This window comes from Saccostrea cucullata, unplaced genomic scaffold (assembly GCF_032062105.1).
Source record: "Saccostrea cucullata isolate Sc308-1 unplaced genomic scaffold, CSIRO_AGI_Scuc_v1 ctg448, whole genome shotgun sequence".
NCBI classification, from domain to species: Eukaryota; Metazoa; Mollusca; class Bivalvia; order Ostreida; family Ostreidae; genus Saccostrea; species Saccostrea cuccullata.
Genome location: NW_026937346.1, coordinates 501,502 through 521,257, shown reverse-complemented (window position 1 = coordinate 521,257; position 19,756 = coordinate 501,502). Strand labels below are relative to the sequence as shown.

General features: G+C 33.2%; 4 protein-coding genes across 6 annotated transcripts in view; 3 read left to right on the top strand and 1 right to left on the bottom strand.

Annotated features, from left to right (window-relative positions):
- Positions 1-6,027, top strand: part of LOC134247986 (uncharacterized) — a 132,583-nt gene extending 126,556 nt beyond the window's left edge. The window contains exons 1-2 of one of the 2 annotated variants that reach the window (XM_062730402.1): positions 4,534-4,883; positions 5,214-6,027. In XM_062730402.1, the coding sequence (XP_062586386.1) occupies positions 4,661-4,883; positions 5,214-5,611 (621 nt within the window). In that variant the 5' untranslated portion in view covers positions 4,534-4,660 and the 3' untranslated portion in view covers positions 5,612-6,027. Of the gene's footprint in view, positions 1-4,533; positions 4,884-5,213 lie in introns of those variants that run through there. The other variant, XM_062730403.1, reaches the window with a different exon arrangement.
- LOC134247981 (uncharacterized) overlaps positions 1-13,175 on the top strand; it is a 171,785-nt gene extending 158,610 nt beyond the window's left edge. Inside the window, exons 1-2 of one of the 2 annotated variants that reach the window (XM_062730395.1) lie at positions 11,612-12,157; positions 12,625-13,175. In XM_062730395.1, the coding sequence (XP_062586379.1) occupies positions 11,758-12,157; positions 12,625-13,022 (798 nt within the window). In that variant the 5' untranslated portion in view covers positions 11,612-11,757 and the 3' untranslated portion in view covers positions 13,023-13,175. Of the gene's footprint in view, positions 1-11,611; positions 12,158-12,624 lie in introns of those variants that run through there. The other variant, XM_062730393.1, reaches the window with a different exon arrangement.
- Positions 13,176-14,504: 1,329 nt separating this feature from the next.
- LOC134247982 (uncharacterized) lies at positions 14,505-17,736 on the top strand. The gene is made up of 2 exons (XM_062730397.1): positions 14,505-15,007; positions 16,960-17,736. Exons 1-2 carry the CDS (start codon positions 14,698-14,700, stop codon positions 17,364-17,366), a joined length of 717 nt encoding a protein of 238 aa, XP_062586381.1. The 5' UTR covers positions 14,505-14,697; the 3' UTR covers positions 17,367-17,736.
- A 460-nt stretch (positions 17,737-18,196) lies between these two features.
- Positions 18,197-19,078, bottom strand: LOC134247995 (tripartite motif-containing protein 2-like). Its single transcript, XM_062730414.1, has one exon. The coding sequence runs from the start codon at positions 19,076-19,078 to the stop codon at positions 18,197-18,199; it is 882 nt and encodes a 293-aa protein (XP_062586398.1).
- Between the last annotated feature and the right edge of the window lie 678 nt (positions 19,079-19,756).

Genomic DNA, 19,756 nt, shown 5'->3' with positions numbered 1-19,756 from the left:
TGTTTTATTCTTTATTTTCCCCCGATCCAACATTATACAATTGATATGCGTGCAATAACTTTAAAATCACTTTAACCCACAATGCAATATATTCGTTGCTCTAGAAAAACACACTATTGTTGAGATACATTATAACCATAATTTCATCGACCTCTGAACAACAAACAGTGCCTATTTTTCATGAAACATTTATCTGAACTTCTGGATTAAAACAATGGCAGCTTTGCACCTACTTTCCTCCACATTTCTTACAGCAACAATATCGCCGTCGCTTAGAACAGATCAGAAATAGGAAAACCCAGTTATAGTTGCGTGTGCCAATCGGTCAACAGAAAAAATGAATAATCTGAGATAACAGTTGAATCAAGAAACTACAAGAAGTTTATCACTCGCGAGACAAATGTATTCTCTGGTGGATGATATGATAGCAATGAAAAAACAGATGCTAAAAATGGAAAATAGAGTACAAAAATGGAAAAGAATGAAAATGATGTTCAAATTGCGAATGAGAGACTGCAAAAGAAACTAGATCAATATTTGAAGATAAATAATACTGATGAAACATCCACACAAATTGAAAAGATACAAAAAGATGTATTTGATTTAACCTTCTCTTTGGATGCACTTCGCAATAGCACATATTTGGGTTTGTATATCTTAACAAAAGTAATATAATTAACATAATGAGCAGTAAATTCCCTATTAAATATTTTGATAAAAGAAAAATAAATGGTTCTTCTTGAGGATTAAATATTTGAACATTCATTTTTTCCGATTTTATCCAGTCTATCTGTTTGTCCGTTTGTCCGGCAGTTTCCAACTATGCCATAACATTTGAACCTTGAAAGATAGAGACTTTATATTTGGCATACTTACTCCACAAATTAAGCTTAATCTAATGACATCAAGGTGCTAAAATAGGTTTTTTGAACCTTCGCCATAACTTCTGATTCCTGGGAGAAACTTCATATCTAATATACATATTCTACTAACAACGTTCTTTCAAATGGGACCAAGGTCAATCACTTTTTGGCATTGACTGTGACCTATAGCTATATGCTAAAATAGTTTTTTCGAACTTCGTTGCTGCCGAGTGCATAGTGTTTCACAAACACACCTAGTTAAAAATACATATTTTTTTTATTGTTGTCGTAGCGTTCGAAGATAAATTGATACCACTACTGCTTTTGACTTTCCTATAATAATCCTAAAACTATTTTTGTTAATCTGTTCCAGAAAATAAAACTGTTGTATTCAATGCAGCCCTTGGGAAATCATTAACTTTTAATCGCAACACTCCGGTCAATATTGTGTATGACACATTTTTATATCAAACTGGCAACGTGTATAACCCACGAAACGGTTTCTTCACAGCGACCTCTGCTGGTCTTTATGTCTTTTCGTGGGCGACTTTGGCTTTACCTCAATAGGTATGTGACACGGAACTTATGGTGAACTGTCAAAAAACAGGCTTAGGACGTTGTAATAATGAAGGCAATCCTGGCATATATTAAACATTTTTTATGCTAACATTAGGCCTAATGCATTAAAACATGTTTAACATTGCAGAGGTATTTTTCCAGACTTTGTATTTCAAAAGGTTTTTCAATAAATATGTACCGGTAATGATTTTAGAACATTTTAAGAGTATATGTCCTTAGAAACATCGAAATGGATGGCTACCAGTCAGATTCAAAATTCTCCGCCATATAATTGTTTTTTTGTTTTTTCATTATTTATAACTGGAAACATTGAAAGGGCAGTCCCAAGTTGTGTGACGATTCATGTACATAGTTCTCAATTAATGCTGATGTAGGTCATTTTTAGATTGTCCCTTTGCTCCCGAAAGTTTGAATTCTTTTTTAAACGGACGATCTTCACTGAAGAATTTAAATAATTCAAATAGTTCGTGTTAAAAAAAAATAAAATTTCACGATTTATTTTAAACCTATCCAGATTTTGAGAATGCAAAAATCAGATCGCGGAGCAGATCAAAATTAAGTAACTTACAAACAATACACTAAATAATGTCTGTAGTCATGCTCTCTGTTAAATAGAGCAAAAACGCAAAAACTAAATCGTAGAGGTTCAAATCAAGAATTATTACTCGTTTCATATTCCAAATCATGGCTTAATATTTAGCTTCGATGAAGAGAAATTAACTTCAGGATATTCGAGGGGTTATCAAAAAGTTCGTAGACTGAGGCTATAAATTAGTACTTTGTAGTCTGAGCTTAAAAAAAAAATTATGGAATATAAAAGAACAAAAAAAATAAAGAAATGTTCAAAATTCTAGCTTGATACGTTCATTACTTCCCAAATTATTATAAATTAAACGCAACATTATATCATCTCTCGGCGCTCTCGCCGTTTAGTTTTATGACGTCCGACAACGTCATTGTTTTTCAATGTCTGCTTCTTCTACCTCATACTTTTATTTTGACGCAATTTCCTTAAGCTGAGTTAGGATTCAATCCGTCTTGTTTACATGATTTTACAATGTCATGAACAGTGGCTATGATGCCTATAATATTGCAAATTGATTCTTACAATGGCAAACTTAAGATCCTCGCTTGATGGTGCCAGCATATTTTCATATTTCGCTTTTTGAAGTTCAATATCTATAACACATGTTCAAAGTCATTTTTTGACGTTATTAATTTTTCACACCTTGACTACAAATCAACATTAACTGTGCATTTCTTTTCTCTCTGAATCTATTTGGCTTTAAAAAACAAGTACTCTGGATGCATAATTTCTATATAATTTCTCCGTATCCAGTTAAAACATTTCCTAGGTCTATATAATTTTTTTTCAGGGGCAAAACATTAGAATGTTTGAAAATGGCACCCCTCCCCCTTTTTGACGACATTTTCAAGCAATATTTGTTTGGATACTCCATGTAAAAATTATGATAAAATTTCATAGAAATTCCAGAATGGGGTAAAAATTCCATACTTTATAGAACAATAGTGTCCCAACACATACCTGATTTAACGGGATTTTTGGATGTCAAATGTTCATATCAAAACAGTTTTTTCTCAGTTTTTTTAAGGTAGAAAAAAACGTCGTTGTCTAGGTTGCGCCGCCTGGACATACCATTGCTTACAAAAACATTATTTTAACTTATTAAAGAATAAAATTTATGATTTGTGGTTTATACTATAGATAGAAAAGATGATGCTAATTAGATATTTCAAAACTGGTTGAAGTACTTAAAGCGGTTTTTATTTGATGGCGCTAGTCCACGAACTTTTTGATACCCCATCGTAGCTATAGATAGTCCTCAGTGAAAATGACACATACGATAATGTTGTACAACGTCATGGGGCAAAAAATAAAGATACTCGGAAAGATCCTGAAAAACTCTCTAAAATATTAGAAGAATCAAAATGTATTTTACAGGCAAGTCATAAAAATAAAGTCAATGAGTGATTCTATATAAGACAAAGACAATTTGTAGAAAAGGATCAACCGAATAAAATCTGAACCAAAAATTTAAATGCTGAAACGTAATGGTCAGACATAGGCGCCCAAAAGTTGTTGATCTTGTTAAAGGACAGTTAAGTAATGAGGGAAGTTTAAAAAACACAAATTTAAAAAGCCTTTACAACGAGGAAAAATTGCTGAAAACTAAATGTGAAGTGATAGAAAACGTTTTCTTAAGTGGATATCAGACTATCCTGCAAACTGTATAGGGGTAGAATTTTGAGGAATTATTTATAAATTCAAGTACTTGTTGCTTTTAATGATACAAAAAAAAACCCACTCACAGACACAAACACACAAAATAAGGACAATTAGATTAAAACATATTTTGACTTATTTTTATTGTGAATATTACAAATAAAAAAAATTCTAAAATATTGAAATTTTGTAAATCTTTTATTGTGTCTAAAATTCTCCCTCTTTGCAACGCACTTTTATAATTTTATAATTTTTTGTTACTTCAGATAAAAATTAAAACTCTGCGCGGAGAATATTATTTATATAACTAATGTAAACTTGATTAAAATTGTTATTTTCAAATGTTTCTGATAAAAGTTTGTTTGGTCCATCTCTAGAAAATTTCCCTGATATGGAGACGTCACCATTGCCGGTGAAGGGCTGCAAATTTAGTCCTATGCTCGGCACTTACGGCCTTTGAGCAGGGAGCGATCTTTATCTTGCCACACCTGCTGTGACACAGGGCCTCGGTTTATACGGTCTCATCCGAAGGACCGCCCCATTTAGTCGCCTTTTACGACAAGCAAGGGGGTACTGAGGACCTATTCTAAACCGGATCCCCACGGGGTTATATTTTTGAGACGGCAGACATTAATACATGCATATAAGGCAATGTGGCGTACTCTACTTATCTCTTTTCCGATGACAGTTAAGTGTATTTAAAACAATCAAATAATGCTTTGTTTCTCATAATGAATCTATGTTCACTATTCATGTAGGTACTTAAACCGATTTAAGTCCTCTTTATTGCCGCTCCTTCTGTGGTATATTAGTTTTCTAAAAATCAACAATATTCACTTATGGAAAGAAAGAAATTGGATATACTTGTATGAATAATATTATTGTATCATAATTTAAGAAGAACTTCATAAACAAGAAAAGTATTTCTTTGTAAACAATTAGTTATGCGATTTCGAAATTCAAAACTACAGCAATGATTTCGTTTTGGGTCTCCAAAATGGAAGTCAAAGTACAAGAAATGAAGACGAAAGAGGATGATCTTCAACTCGCCAATCAAAGACTGCATAAAGGACTAGATCAGTATTTGAATATGAGTAATACTTTTGATGAGACCTCCGTACAAATTGGAAGGATACAGGAAGATCTCCTTAATTTGAATTCAACCGTGGATGCTCTTTGCAACGGCGCATATTTGGGTTTGTATGATCTTAAATAAAACGTTACATATCGAAAATCTGTTTCTGAGTACTGTAAACAAACTTTTATTCGCTACGATTTTATTTCGCGATTCACCGGGGGTAAACTTCTTCGCGACGATTAATTTCCGCGACCAGGTCTGTTTGGATCTGTTATTAATACACATAGGCTTTTAGGACCGGTTCGCGGCGAGTTAATATTCGCAATGACGAGACTCTCGCGAACTTCGCGAATAGTTCTCCCACCCGAACAAAAGTTGGTTAACAATACCGGTATATTACCTTTTTTTATCATCAACCCTTATTCTATACACTATACTTTTCTTGCAGAAAATAGATCTGTTGTATTCAATGCAGTCGTCAGCAAACCATTAGATTTCCAACGCAGCACTCCGGTCAATGTTGTGTGTGACACAGTTTTATATCTAACTGGCAACGTGCACAATCCACGCAATGGTTTCTTCACAGCGCCAACTGGTGGTCTTTATGTGTTTTCTTGGTCAACTTTGGCATTAACCCGTAAGATATTTGATACAGAAATTCTGGTAAACGGTCAAAGAAAGGGCTTAGCAAATTGTAACAACGAGAACAATCCTGGAATTGAAAATTGTGCAAATACCATTCCTGATGTTCTAAAATCTGGTGACAAAGTCAATATACGTACAACTATCGCAAATTATATCTATGGGTATCATTGGTCAACCTTTAAGGGATGGACAGTCTGGTAAAAAGAAAATAAAGAAGCCAAAACATTTTCTGACATATATATTTTGAAATTTTTTCAAACCCTGTTTTCTTTAATCAGATGATAAAGGCATTGCCTCTCCTCCAACCAGCAGAGATATACTTATTTGATATGGTTTCACGCGATCGTGTCTTCTGTTTTAATTAGTATTGAAAAAACCTTCAGACTCTTGTTGCCCATGACAAAAGACGTCATCCATTGGTATACTTATTAGATGTCGACACTTGACAATGAGAAAAAGTATAAGGTGTGCGTTTGACGGTATATATTGTCATTTTGTACATATTGTCGTTGACAATATGTTCCTATCTTCACTGCACATTTTGTCTTCCATCATTACATATTGTCACTGGCAACGAACCATATCTTCCTCCTGCAGTGGACAAAAGTTACAGTCACCCATTAGCACATTTTGTCGTTGGCACATTTTTAAGATCGTGAAAAAAGAGGGATTGATGCACACATACATACAAACTGACATAAGGATAGACAAGGTGTATGGCAGAAAATAAGTGAAAAAGTGAGATTTTCTGATCCTATTCAGTCTGTCGTCCGTCGGCAAACTTTTGATATATTCAACGTCTTCTTAATAAATACTTGACCAATTACTTCAATCGCGGATATAGGGAAATCAGGTTTGTTAAAGTGAAGAGTTATACTTTTTTTTAGAAGAAAGTAATTAAGGATTTGTGAAAATTAATTGTCATCTTTAAACAACTCTCCGAGAACCGTTGTGTCAGAAAAGTTGAAACTTTTGTGATTTTAAGCTTCATTAAAAGAATTAGATTTAGTTTTATTCAGATCATTTCCCTTGGTGGAAACTGCAACAGATGCAACATTAATTCCCAAACGCATACTTACAACCAAATAAAGCATTTGAATGTTTAAATTATTACTTATTATATAATTTTATTAAAGATTTATATAACAATATATATGTATGAATTAGTTTCACAATACTTATTAGCAGGTACACAATATTGAATTCGAATAAACTTTGAATCAAGTGTTCTCAAGTTATTCCAACGTAAATATCATACATAGATATTATTTTTATACAATGAACAATAAGTCATTTTGATTAAAGAGACATAGCGATTGTTGATGATAAACATTTCTGTCTACAAGGAAAACAGAAAAGTACAAACCAGTTGGCTAAGTAATCATATGGTATAATCTAAATTCAGTAAAATAAGATCTGAATTGAAAGGAATTTCAAAAAAAAAATTTTTTATTATAAACAAACTATATATAAAGATATTTCCAAAATGTGTCTCCAGATTTGCATTTTCTTTTCTTCAGTCAGAGTATTTCATGTTAATGTCTGAAAAGATATACGTTTTTAATCGCTTTGTTCAAGGTGCAGATTCTGGGGCTATGATTTACCCTGACCAAGGAGAAATTCCTTTAAAGTGCCTTTCCTAATAAGATAGTATGCTTATGTCGCTTTGGTTGTAAACCTCTCTGGATCTACCATTGTCGCCGTGACGTGTTATCAGTGTTTCGTGATCTGTAGGAGTTAAGCTATGAAATTGCATTTTAAATTGAAATTGGAATGTTTTAAATAAAAAAACTGCCTTATACAGTTCTATTTTAAGAACGATCCAAAGTATTTAAACGCTCCTTTCGTTTGCGTTACACATGGCTGAGCTGGTTACAACAAACTATTTAAGATGCACTGTATCACAGCAACACATATCCGTCAATAAAACTAACATTCTGTTTTTCTCTCTTACATTCGAATTTAACTTCAGCGTATTGGTTTGTTATTATACTTTTTAAAATAGAACTTTGCAAAAACCTTAAATGAAAACTGTGTTATTTGTGAATTTAGTATAATCATTGCAGTAATTGATTGGATGTATTTTTTTTTAAATAATTTTAAAAATGATAGGGAGATAAAATCTGTTTTCTTTATGATTCCCAAAGTTTATTTCCTTACCGAAAGAATCTATAAGTATTGTGTCACTAAGACATTGAAAATTTTCATGAAAAATGTTCCTCTTCGTGAAAAAAAAATCCCGTTTTATTCTCCCTATATCTGTATCACAGATTGAAAAGGCAATCTTATATCATGATTGACGAGTAATGACGACCAGAAAAAGAATCGTTTTGGATGTAACACAATTTCTAGTTCTACCTGTTCTTTAGTCAAGTAGACAGACCCTAGAGCTTAGTTGACGATGGTGTAACATATAGGATTTGGAGTTTTTACAAGACTTGGGTGGAAAAAGGTATTAAAGAATTGAAAGACTTGTCGGATGATGGAAAATTTAGGTGTTTTAATGATGTTAAAAAAATAGTTGGTACTAATAATTTTTTAAATTATTTTAATATTATATCAAGAGTACCAGCAAGAGTCAAAAGGGAAGTAACTGTTTATATGACAGAAAGAGGCAATCAACTTGCAGCACCAGAGAAATGTGTTATACAAAAAATGATGTCTGTGACAAGTATAAAATTTCTGTATAAAATTATAAAAGATAAGAATTTTGTGGCACCAGAATCCAAAAAGTTAAAATGGGAGATTTATTTAAATGAACCTATTACAGAAAAACACTGGGAATTTTTTCTTCGGAATGCTTCCATTTGCACAAAGGACACCAAAATAATCTACTTTCAATATAGAATTCTTATGGGCTTCCTCGCCACAAATTCTTTTCTTTACAAGATAAAAATTGCTGAAAACAATCTTTGCTCTTTCTGTAAAACAGATCTAGAAACATTGATTCATCTTTTCTATGATTGTAAACATGTATCTATTTTTTGGAAAAATTTTGAAAATTGGTATCAAGCATTTGAAAATGATTATGTAATTTCAAAACAAAAGGTGATGCTGGGTAATATTGAAGGAAGTTGTTTAGAAAATTTTCTCATCTTGTTAGGAAAAAAGTATTTGTATTACTCAAGAACTCAATGTACTATACCTAAATTTACAGAAGCTGTTAACATTTTTAAGTATTATAGGAAAATTGAAAAATATTGTGAGAGCAATTTTCATTGTAGAACTAAAATGTATAATAAATGGGCAATGTTTGATTTGATTTGTCATACATAATTCCAATTATTACTTAAGGTGTAATTATGAAAGCTGGTATTTGGGAAAGGTGCACAGAGTGCGTGTGGTGTGTGAGGGTTGCACAGAGTGCATGTGGTGTGTGAGGGTGTGTTTTTGTGTGTGTGTTTTGTTTTCTTTTGTAAGTATAAAAATTTTCAAAAATAAAGCATTAAAAAAAAAAAAGATTTTTTTCCATATAAAATTAATAAGAATTTTTTCCATACAAAATTATATGAATGAAATGTAACAACTTTTACAGGGCTTGACTGAAAGCAACAAATTTAATACGTATAAAGGTCATGTGGAACGTTTTGCTCTAAAAAGTTCAATTAATGAAGAAGGCAAATATTTTATATGCTTAGGTAGAATTAGTTCAAAAATGGGATTTTCGGATATAACGGTTTTTATTGTTGAGTTATTCATCTAGTATAATATACAATTCATATACATGGCAGGTGTGACCGGTCGGCAGGGAATGCTCACTCCTCCATAAAACCTGATCCCACCTCTGATATTTTAGAAGTTCATGTTTGCTTTGCTGCATTTGTATTGTAAATGGACTTCTGTGCTTGAAAACTGTTCATTATCTCCATTTATTACATGATATATATACACGAGGGTATTCCATAATTACTTTGTATAGTATCACAACTACATAACACTTTCCACATTTTCGTGGGATAATAATGTTATTAAATTGTTGAATTCAATACCTTTTCAACAGTATAAACCTGTGCCTTCAGCTCCATGTAGTTTTAAATTGCTGCTTCCTCAATAAAAATGGAACTCATAAATTTACTTACCTCGTCATTGGTCATTTGCAAAATTATTTTGTTAAAACAGACTCTGATTGCACACATAAGTACTCTGAAGTTGACATCAAAAAGATGCTCGAGTTTCTGATTGACAATATCTATGTGGTTTTTGGAGACCAGGTATTCCAACAATCTATTGAAATTCCCATGGGTACAAATTGCGCTCCTTTATAAGCAGACTTATTTTTATATTCATATAAAGCAGAATTTATGCAAAATCTTATGCTTGAAAAGAAGAAAACACCTGCTGTGGCCTTCAACTCAACATTTAGATATATCGACGACGTATTGTCAATTAACAATGGTAATTTCCACTCCTACGTCGATACGATATATCCTAGTGAGCTTAAGATAAAAGATACCAAAGAGTCTGACATTTCTGTTTCTTACTTGGATGTTTTACTTGAAAAAGACGCTAATGGTAATCTAACAAGCAAAACTATATGATAAACGTGATGACTTTTCTATCGTCAACTTCCCTTACGTATGCAGCAATATACCTTCATCACCTGCATACGGAGTATATACATCTAAGTTGATTCGATACGCAATAGCATGCTCTACGTATGAACATTTTCTAAAACGAGATAAATTAATGACAAGCAAGTTGATGAAACTAGAATATCAGCCGTCTCGTTTAAGGTCATCATTTCGTAAGTTCTATGGTCGATACAATGACCTTGTCAGCAAATACAATTTATCGTTGAGTCAAATGCTGACTGACTTTTTTTCGTAACAATTGTTTGTCCATTATTTTTTACACTGAATTGACGACGGATTTTTCCGTTATTTTCTGATCATAACAAGGAGCACACGGCGGGTGTGACCGGTCGGCAGAGGATGCTCACTCCTCCATGGCACCTGATCCCACCCAAATGTTTCGGGGGTCCATGTTTGCTCTGCTCTTATTTTGTATTGTTTTATGGACTTTGAAATTGAATACTGTTCGTTATCTCCATATCCTTCGTTGTAGGAAAAAGATCCAGTCGCTGACCACTATTGTAAAAATGGTTGGGGAAAGGGATAAGGATTTTAAAGATAAATACATGTACAACTGTAGAATAATAATTATTTTTCAAATTGATCTATTTCGAAAAATGTATTGGATTGGCAAATGCACTGACATCTATGGCAGAAAATAAGCATTTTAAAAAGAGATGAAAAAGCTTTTGATTGTGACGTCATAATATAGTACTAAGTAAAAACTCAACGCTCCGTGAATTTTTTCATGCAATAAAACAAAAGAAAATAAGATGTTAGCATAAAAATAAAGCATTATATGTTTCACGCATGAGTAAATAATTGTAGCTTTCCGAGAGCACGCAAATGGTTGGACTTTCCCAAGGCAAACATTTTTGTTGCATGATTCTTGAAAAAGAGTCAATGGTTTTCTATCAACTAAACGTTGTTATAAACGTGATGACTTTAACTTTTCAATCGTCAAATTCCCTTACTTGTGCACAATATACATTCGTCATTAGCAGCATACGGGGTTAATATATCTCTCAGTTAATTTGATATGCAAGAGCATGCTCTACCTATGAACAATTAAATTTTCATACTTATTGTAAGTCCGAAATTTACTAAATAAAATGGCAACGGATTTTCCGTATTTTCCTATCATAACAAGGAGCAAATGGTGGGTGTGACCAGTCGACAGGGGATACTCACCCCTCCATGGGACCTGATACCAGCTCTGAAGTTTCGGAGGTTCTTGTTTATTCTGCTCCTACTTTGTATTGCTTTATGGACTTTTGAGCTTGAATAATTCTCGATATCTCCACTTATGTCATTTAGTTTTTTTGAACTTGACTAAAATTTTTATTTTCAACTTTTTGATCAAAGGTTGTTTGTATAATCTGTCCTTAATTGAAGATCATGCAGCCCATCAGAATATTGAGTCGGCAGACATTAGCACTTAGGGCAATGTGACGTACTCTACTAATCCCTATTCCGATAGCACTTCAGTTTATTTAAAACAAACAAAGATGCTTTCTTTCACAAATGCATTTATAATCACTAATCATGTAGGTACTTAAACCGTTTTAAGTACTTTTAAGTACTTTTTATTGCGGCTCCTTCTGTGGTAAATAGCTTTCTAAAAATCAACAATCTTCACTTATGGAAGGAAAGAAACTGGAATTGGATATAATTGTATGAATTATATAACTATATCATACTTATAGAAGAGCTTCATAACGGAGAAGAATATTTCTTTGTGTATTATTGGCTATTTCGAAATTTAAAATAGCAGTAATGATTCCCCATTGGTTCTCCATGCTGCTTGCCACAGCAACAGCGCACTCTCTTACAACGGATACGAAATCTGAAATTCCAACACCAGTGGTTTTTATCAACCAGACTTTGGACCAAGAAATGAACAATTTGAGACAACAGTTGAATCAGGAAACTACGATAAGGTTATCGCTTACCAGACAAATGTATTCCTTGGTGGATGATATGATAACAATGAAAAAACAGATGGCCAAAATGGAAGCCAAAGTACTAGAAATGGAGAAGAAAAATAACAGAGGTGATCAGTGTTTGAAGTTGAACAAAACTGGGGATGAGACTTCAACGCAGATAAGTCAGATACAGAGAGATCTTCTTAATTTGACTTTAACCGTGGACACCGTTTGCAGTGATACTTCCTTAGGTTTGTGTTACTATGACCTTATTGTTGTTTAACCTTTAATATTGAAAGATTATATTTTAATGAATAATTCTTCACCAAACCCCTGAGAGTTTTTTCTTGAGCATTTGTATAATATGCCAATCTAAGGAAGAAACAAAATAGCCATAGGAACGTAAGAGAGTAGTATTATTCCAATTATTTTGGCGATATTTACACTATATATATCTATAGTTTACCATAGAAAACATAGCTACTTTATGTGTGTGCACTCATAATCAATCATACTTGTGATCTTTTATTTCAGTCTTTGGTATCTTTAAATTCCCCATCGTTCATCATAATAAACTTACACAGACGGGTTTTTTTTGTAATTTAAGTGTATTCATTCAGAAACATTGTTTCATTTATTTTGTTTTTCGCATCTTTAAATATTCCATTAATTGCAATTGTAACCCTTGTATTTTAATTATGCTTTGCCTCTCTTGCAGACAAAAGAGTCGTTGTATTTAATGCAGCCATCAGCAAAACATTAAATCTGGAACGCAACACTCCGGTCAATGTTGTGTATGACACAGTTATATATCAAACTGGCAATGTGTACAATCCAGTCAATGGTTTCTTCACCGCTCCCACTGATGGCCTTTATATGTTTTCCTGGGCAACATTGGTTGCAGCTCGTAAGATATTTGATGCAGAACTTTTGGTTAACGGAAAAAGAAAGGGTTTAGGAAACTGTAACAATGAAGCCAACCCTGGATACGAAAACTGTGCAAGCACCATTCCTGTTGTTCTAAAATCTGGAGACAAAGTCAATATACGTACAACTACGGCAAATTATGCCCATGGCTACAACTGGTCAAACTTTAAAGGATGGAAAGTTTGGTGAAAATATTTTCAATTTTGATACTTCTGTTTTTGGATACATTAGAACCATGTATATTTTACTGCCTAAGCATCGTCATAGAAAATGTCCTGGAGATCAGAAAAAAATATTTGTCATTGTGTGGCTTTTGTGAAATAAATATTTTTGTTTTTCAAATCGTGTTTTCATCATTTAGATTAATTTCCCTTTGATATTGCCTGTTAGTCTCCTGTCCAAGTTATGTCATAAGTGTTTTTGTTAATGCTGGTGTAAGAATTGATGGCGATATTTTATTGTACTAAGGAATTTCCTTTTCATAATTGACATATGAACAATTTCGAAAACCAGTTAAATTGTAGACAAACAAGTTAATGAAAAATAATATCAGCTTAAGGCATTATTTTGTAAGATCCGTGGGCGATACAATGATATTGTCAAGAAGTATAATTCATCATTAAAGTAAATTCTGCATGACTTTTTTTCATTATTTACATAGTATGTTGTCGACTTTTTTTTTTGTTTTGTTTAAAAGTACCTCATTCATATTTTCGCTTTACTTGTTTGAAATTTTATCTTATAATATGCTGATCTATATTATTGCTATTATTATAATGCGGGTGATCTGTTTAAATATTTTAAATTATTGAAAAAAGAGCTTTAGTTTTCAACCCATATGTACACAAAGGCCTAATTTAACAAATTAAAATATCCAGGCTTTTTGATATAATTGACAGCTGCTTCTTCAATAAAAATGGAACTAGTAAATTTACTTACCTCGTCATTGGTCATTTGCAAAATAATTTTGTTAAAACAGATTCTGATTGCACTCATAAGTACTCTGAAGTTGACATCAAAAAGATACTTGAGTTTCTGATTGACAATATCTATGTGGTTTTTGGAGACCAGATATTCCAACAATCTATTGGAATTCCCATGGGTAGAAATTGTGTTCCGTTATAAGCAGACTTATTTTTATATTCATATGAAGCAGAATTTATGCAAAAAACTTATACGTGAAAAGAAGAAAACAATTTCGCTGGCCTTCAACTCGACATTTAGATATATCGACGACGCATTGTCAGTTAATAATAGAAATTTCCATTCCTACGTCGATACGATATATGCTGACGCGTCGGTTGACAATGGTTTTCCTTAGGGTGTCAAACTCAACTGTTACCCTCCAAACCAGGCACCATTTATATAATATCATTTAAATTTAGCTTTGATTAAATAATTCATAAATGACGTTTTTATGAAATCAATACTATAAACCAACTTTTATTCGCGAGCGAGAAATATCAGCAAGTTTCGCGACTCGCGAATATTAATCGCCACGAACCTTTAATTTAGAATTCTATTCATAGAGAATGTTTCCTCATTGGCGAAAATTAATCGTTGCTGAATCGCCGCTTGTTTGTTGTCAGTTTTATTATAATGTTAGAAACTTTGATACGCAAACCGAAACCACCACTTTACTCTCTATTATGATATTTTTAGATTGTTAACCGAAAATGAAAGTAGACTTTTGATTAAATTTACGATACTTACTATGCGAGTGAAATCTTTGAATCGGGAATAGTTTACGGACATCATTTAATGCCTTGCGTATTCCAACAGTCTTTATTAAGAACTCTTGTACAGCCGTTTCGGAGTTTATTTGCAAAATTTGTTTATTGATTTTGGGAGCTATTTTCTTACAATGGATGGACAATGTGGAAGTACATTAAGACACTGTATTGTAGGGATAGCTGTAGCATTTATTTTTGGATCTGCATATGTACTTGAAATGAAATATAGTGAACTTCACAGTGAAATAAAATTACGCAATGCGGAATTAGAATACATTAAACAGCAAATGAAAGACTTAAAATTGAAAGTAGAAATGTCCGAACAAATGCACAAACGATGTGAAGATGAATGTATTACAGAAGTAGAGGAACCAGGAAATCTAACAAAGCGAATTAGCATCATAGAGAACAGAATTGGTGTTATGGAAAAAAATCTGGAAGGTAAAATTATGACCATACAAAATGTCCTTTTATAAATCACAAGATTCTTTGAATACAAACATAACAAGTTTGATGATATACAGTTTACAAGAAACAGGAACCTATAAATGTTGAATAATATCTTACAGTTCACATGTATATCTTTTGTTTTTAATAATTATAATATGATCATACTGAAGCTAAAGCATCTGCTTAAAAAGCAAGGTTTTTTTAAGTCTTGGTTTCATGAATAAATGCTTATTTCCCTCGATTCAAAATGAATTATCAACATTCAGCTTCATGTTATCATTGATCATGCAATCATAATAATTACGATTTAGTATTTTGAACATTTACGTGCATGTACATACCATTTATAAATTCTATGTTAGATTTGCAAAGAGGATACATGTAGATACGGATGGGGATACCCCTTTAATTTTCTAAATGTGTATCATTTTGATGGTTACTGATGCATTCTTGAATTTATTTTTACTTAATCTGCATCATTAATTTGAATAGAAAAATAATAAAATTGAGGGGCACGACCGTAAAATATAGCTTTGGCATTACATTGTATAGCATATAAACGAAACAAGCTAATTCAGAGAATTTGTGTCCCCCGCTTAGGGAAAAGTAAACCATGCACAGTTCGGGGTCGGGGGGTGAGGGGGGGGGGGGTAGGGGTGGGGGTGTCGTGGGTTCGGATCCCCTTGACTGAATTTGTAGAATTATTAAATGTATACTGAAGCAAATAAAATATGCAAATATGGATATAAAGGTTTGATTGATTATTCTTTATTATGTGTGTCGAAGGTTCTTTTTTATATGGAATATTTATCACACTGTAATGATGACATTATGAGTTTGTACAAGCCAGGCCTCAATAATTTTTCATTTCACATGCTGAATACTATCATTTATTAAAAAAAGAAAAGTATTTCGAAAAAAAGTTGGTTAAACCGAGGCGCGATCCCGGGCCCTCTCACATGTGAAGCGAGAGACATTACCACTGGACCATGGAGCCGCTGTAATATGGAGACAATTGTATAAAAACATGAAGTGACATACATGTATATATTCACGTTCGATATTGTCAAAATTTTACACAATGTATGGTGTCTAATTTAACCTTTATTAAACAGTTCTAATAGATGTAATAGGAATATAAAGTCCACGGAGAACCTGTTTTATACGTAATAATTTTCCTCATGTTCCTGTGCTAAAAAAAGCGACATGTAATACAATAAATACTAATAAAACAAAAGGGGCTGGGCACTTTGAGAGGGGCGAGAGACGTCCTAGGGAGTTTTGGTATAAGATTACATAGCAAAAGCTCAAAATCTTCTTGAAATATGAACAAAATGATAGTGTTTCATCCAAACATAATGTATAAATTTACGACCTTGAACTTTGACCTTTTGACCTCAAAATCAATAGGGGTCTTCCTTAGACCATAGGGAGTTGTTATGTAAAATATCATTGCAAAAGCTCAAAGGGTTCTCGAGATATCGTGTGGAAACGGAAGTGTTAAAACCGACAGAATTTGCTTATTTATGACCTTGACCTTTGACCTTTTGACCTCAAAATCAATAGGGGTCTTTTTTAGTTTATAGAGAGTTGCTATGCAAAATTTCATTGCAAAAGCTCAAAGAGTTCTTGAGATATCGTGTGGAAACGAAAGCGTTACAGACAGACAAAAAGACGGACGGACGGACGGACAAACCCAAATTAATATCCCCCACTTTTCAAGCGGGGGGACAAAAATGGTCTGAGGAGTGAGGTCTCGAAATTCCTGTGCCTCCACCCAGTCCCACCACCTTTGCCGCATATAAGCATACTATGTACGGGTCTGTGACAAAGAAAGAACGAACTGTCATTTGTCAAGATCTATTACCTAAACTCCTTTTATAAATAGATCCTTTAATTTCCAAGTGGTAACCAATATATCTCATAATATTCATCTTCTGCAGACAAACAGGCAGTTGTATTCAATGCAGCCATCAGCAAACCAGTTCTGCAACTTGAACGGAATACTCCGGTCAATCTTGTCTATGACACTGTTTTATATCAAACTGGCAACGTGTATAACCCACGCAATGGTTTCTTCACGGCACCCTCTGGTGGTCTTTATGTGTTTACATGGACAACTATGGTTGATTCTCATAAGATATGTGACACAGAACTTTTGGTGAACGGTGAAACAAAGGGCTTAGGAAACTGTAATAATGACCTAAGTCCTGGCTTTGAAAACTGTGCTAATACAATTCCTGTTGTTTTAAAAACTGGAGATGAAGTCAATATACGCACAACTGCGGCAAATTATATCTATGGATATCATAGGTCAAGCTTCAAAGGGTGGAAAGTTTGGATAAACTAGTACTAAACATTTTCTTTATTAACATTAATGCATGAAAACATTTTAAGTTGTAAAAGTTATATTTCAAAGATTTTATATTCGAAGAAGGTTGACATTGTAAAAGATATACTTTGAACAATTAAAGTGTGTACATATGTATTTTCAGAAGCATGGATATGTATGCCTATCACTCTTATTAAATATTTCTTATGTGTCCCCCATTTATTTTTGAGCTTTGATTCATACTTGCAAACAGCTTTTTAAAGAGACGTCTGGGCAGTGTTTCAGTTAATATATAAAGTCGAAATACACTGTACACTTCCTTTACAATATTTTGATTTGTTTCTATTACATATTTGGATTTTTGACCAAGATTTTTTGATCAATAAATTACAATATCAACATATATGGTGTTTATGTCATATTGAGATAAAGGAAGGAGGAGGCATAAAAAAAGCAATACCGTATAAGTAGATTTTTTAGCGAGGATTTAATTTTGGCATTATTAGCGAGGGTGCCGGGATCGCTAAAATTAAATATCGCTAAAAATAAATTGCGTTTAATTGCTAATAGTTACTTTAATGTGCATTTTGAAATCGCTAAATTAACATCTCGCTAAAAATAAATTACCAGACTTTAAGGACAAATCGCTAAATTTGCGTCTCGCTAAAATTTCCACTCATACGGTATGTCTATTGACCAACACTTGATTCTTTTCCAGTGATATTAAGGTACTTTAAGACAAATTCGTTATTCTCTTCCTTTTTATTTTTACATAATTGTCAATCTATGGTGTGCAGAGATGATTTATTTATATTGATCAAGGAGGTACGTAGTTAGATTTTTATTTTTTACCTTTCGCCTTTAGAATTGTCTACGTATGATTTATATTTTATCTTCTTGAGTACATTAGTTACATCACCTGTATAGTACTCCGTCACTAAAAGATTGTCTTTGGGGTCCACACATAGTTCACGTGGGGTTCGTAGTTCACAATTATCAATATAACGCAGGAAATCTCCGTCCTGGTTCAGAATGTGGATGCAGTGATTGTTACAATCTGCTGCAAGAATATTTCCCTGGCTGTCTGTAGCTATTCCATAAGGATCAAATGATCTCTTCGATGTAGCTTGATTTCCAGTATACCTGAAACGTAGTTTGCCTGCCTGATTGACAACCACTAAGGCGTGTTCTCTGCAATCGGCCACACAAACATCCTGGTTTCTATTTTCACTGATGTATTTTAGGTAACCAGGAGAATAAAGGGGTCTTCCCTCATCATCAAACTGAATGGACCGAATCTCTGTATTTCCCCGGTAACGATTGACTTTGAATTCCTTAAAGTTTGAACTACTCATTGTGACCAGGAGATCTCCAGATGACGTACTACAGACGTTAAGGGGTGTCCAATTTTTCAGTCTAATAATTTCTTCTATCTGTGAGTTCTTCATCATGTACACTGTTTTGTTATTTACATCAGTATAGACAACTTCTCCGCCACTTGTCACTGCAATATCAAATGGAGAGGTTTCTTTTTCTGTCTGGACCGAACATTGTAGCGAACCTTGCGTATCGTAAAGTTTCATGACCTGTACTTCCATATCACATATCCAGATTTGTTTATCATTAAGGCAAGCAAATCTGCGTAGCCCTTTGACATGATCGAGGCTGAAAGTGATGAACTCTGGTTCAGGAAGCAGTGAGTATTTATCACTTTTCTTGCAAATTGCCATTGTTGTATTGGATGTAATCTGTTAAAAGACATATTTTAAAAAACCAATGCCATATTACAAAACATTTTAGAATTTCAGAATTCGGTTGGGGGAGGGGTGTTCTAGGTCGGTCCACAATAACTATAGCATAGAATTATACCACATGTATTTCAAGCCATAAACAATTTATCAGTTTCAAAGGGACAACTTCCAAAAGAGTTGACAAACCAAAAACAGACAAACAACCTCTGCACCACATTCTATATAATCTCCCTTCGAGCAGTGATTGAACTGTACTTGATATATTCAAAATATAAGGCGTTAGATATGTAGTGTACAAGAAATAATCCTCCCTACAAAGATAAAGGGTCATTTCCAGCCCCCAACCCAAAGAAAATTCTGTAACCGCCAATGCCATAGCATTAATTTGTGTTAAGAGCAATCTATCTGTTAAATCAATAAGAGTATTGAATTCACACAACACGAAGATATTTGGAAAGCATTATTGTAACATTACAGGTACTCATGATAACAACAAGCCCAGGATGCGGTATTTATATACTCAAAGATTCACAGAAAATATCCCTTAAATTAACCTAATGAAGCGTTGTGCAAATTTGGTTGATATACATCAATGGGTGCTACATGTGAAAGAAATCAAAATAATATTACAAAAAAATATTACAGTTCAGTTTCTTT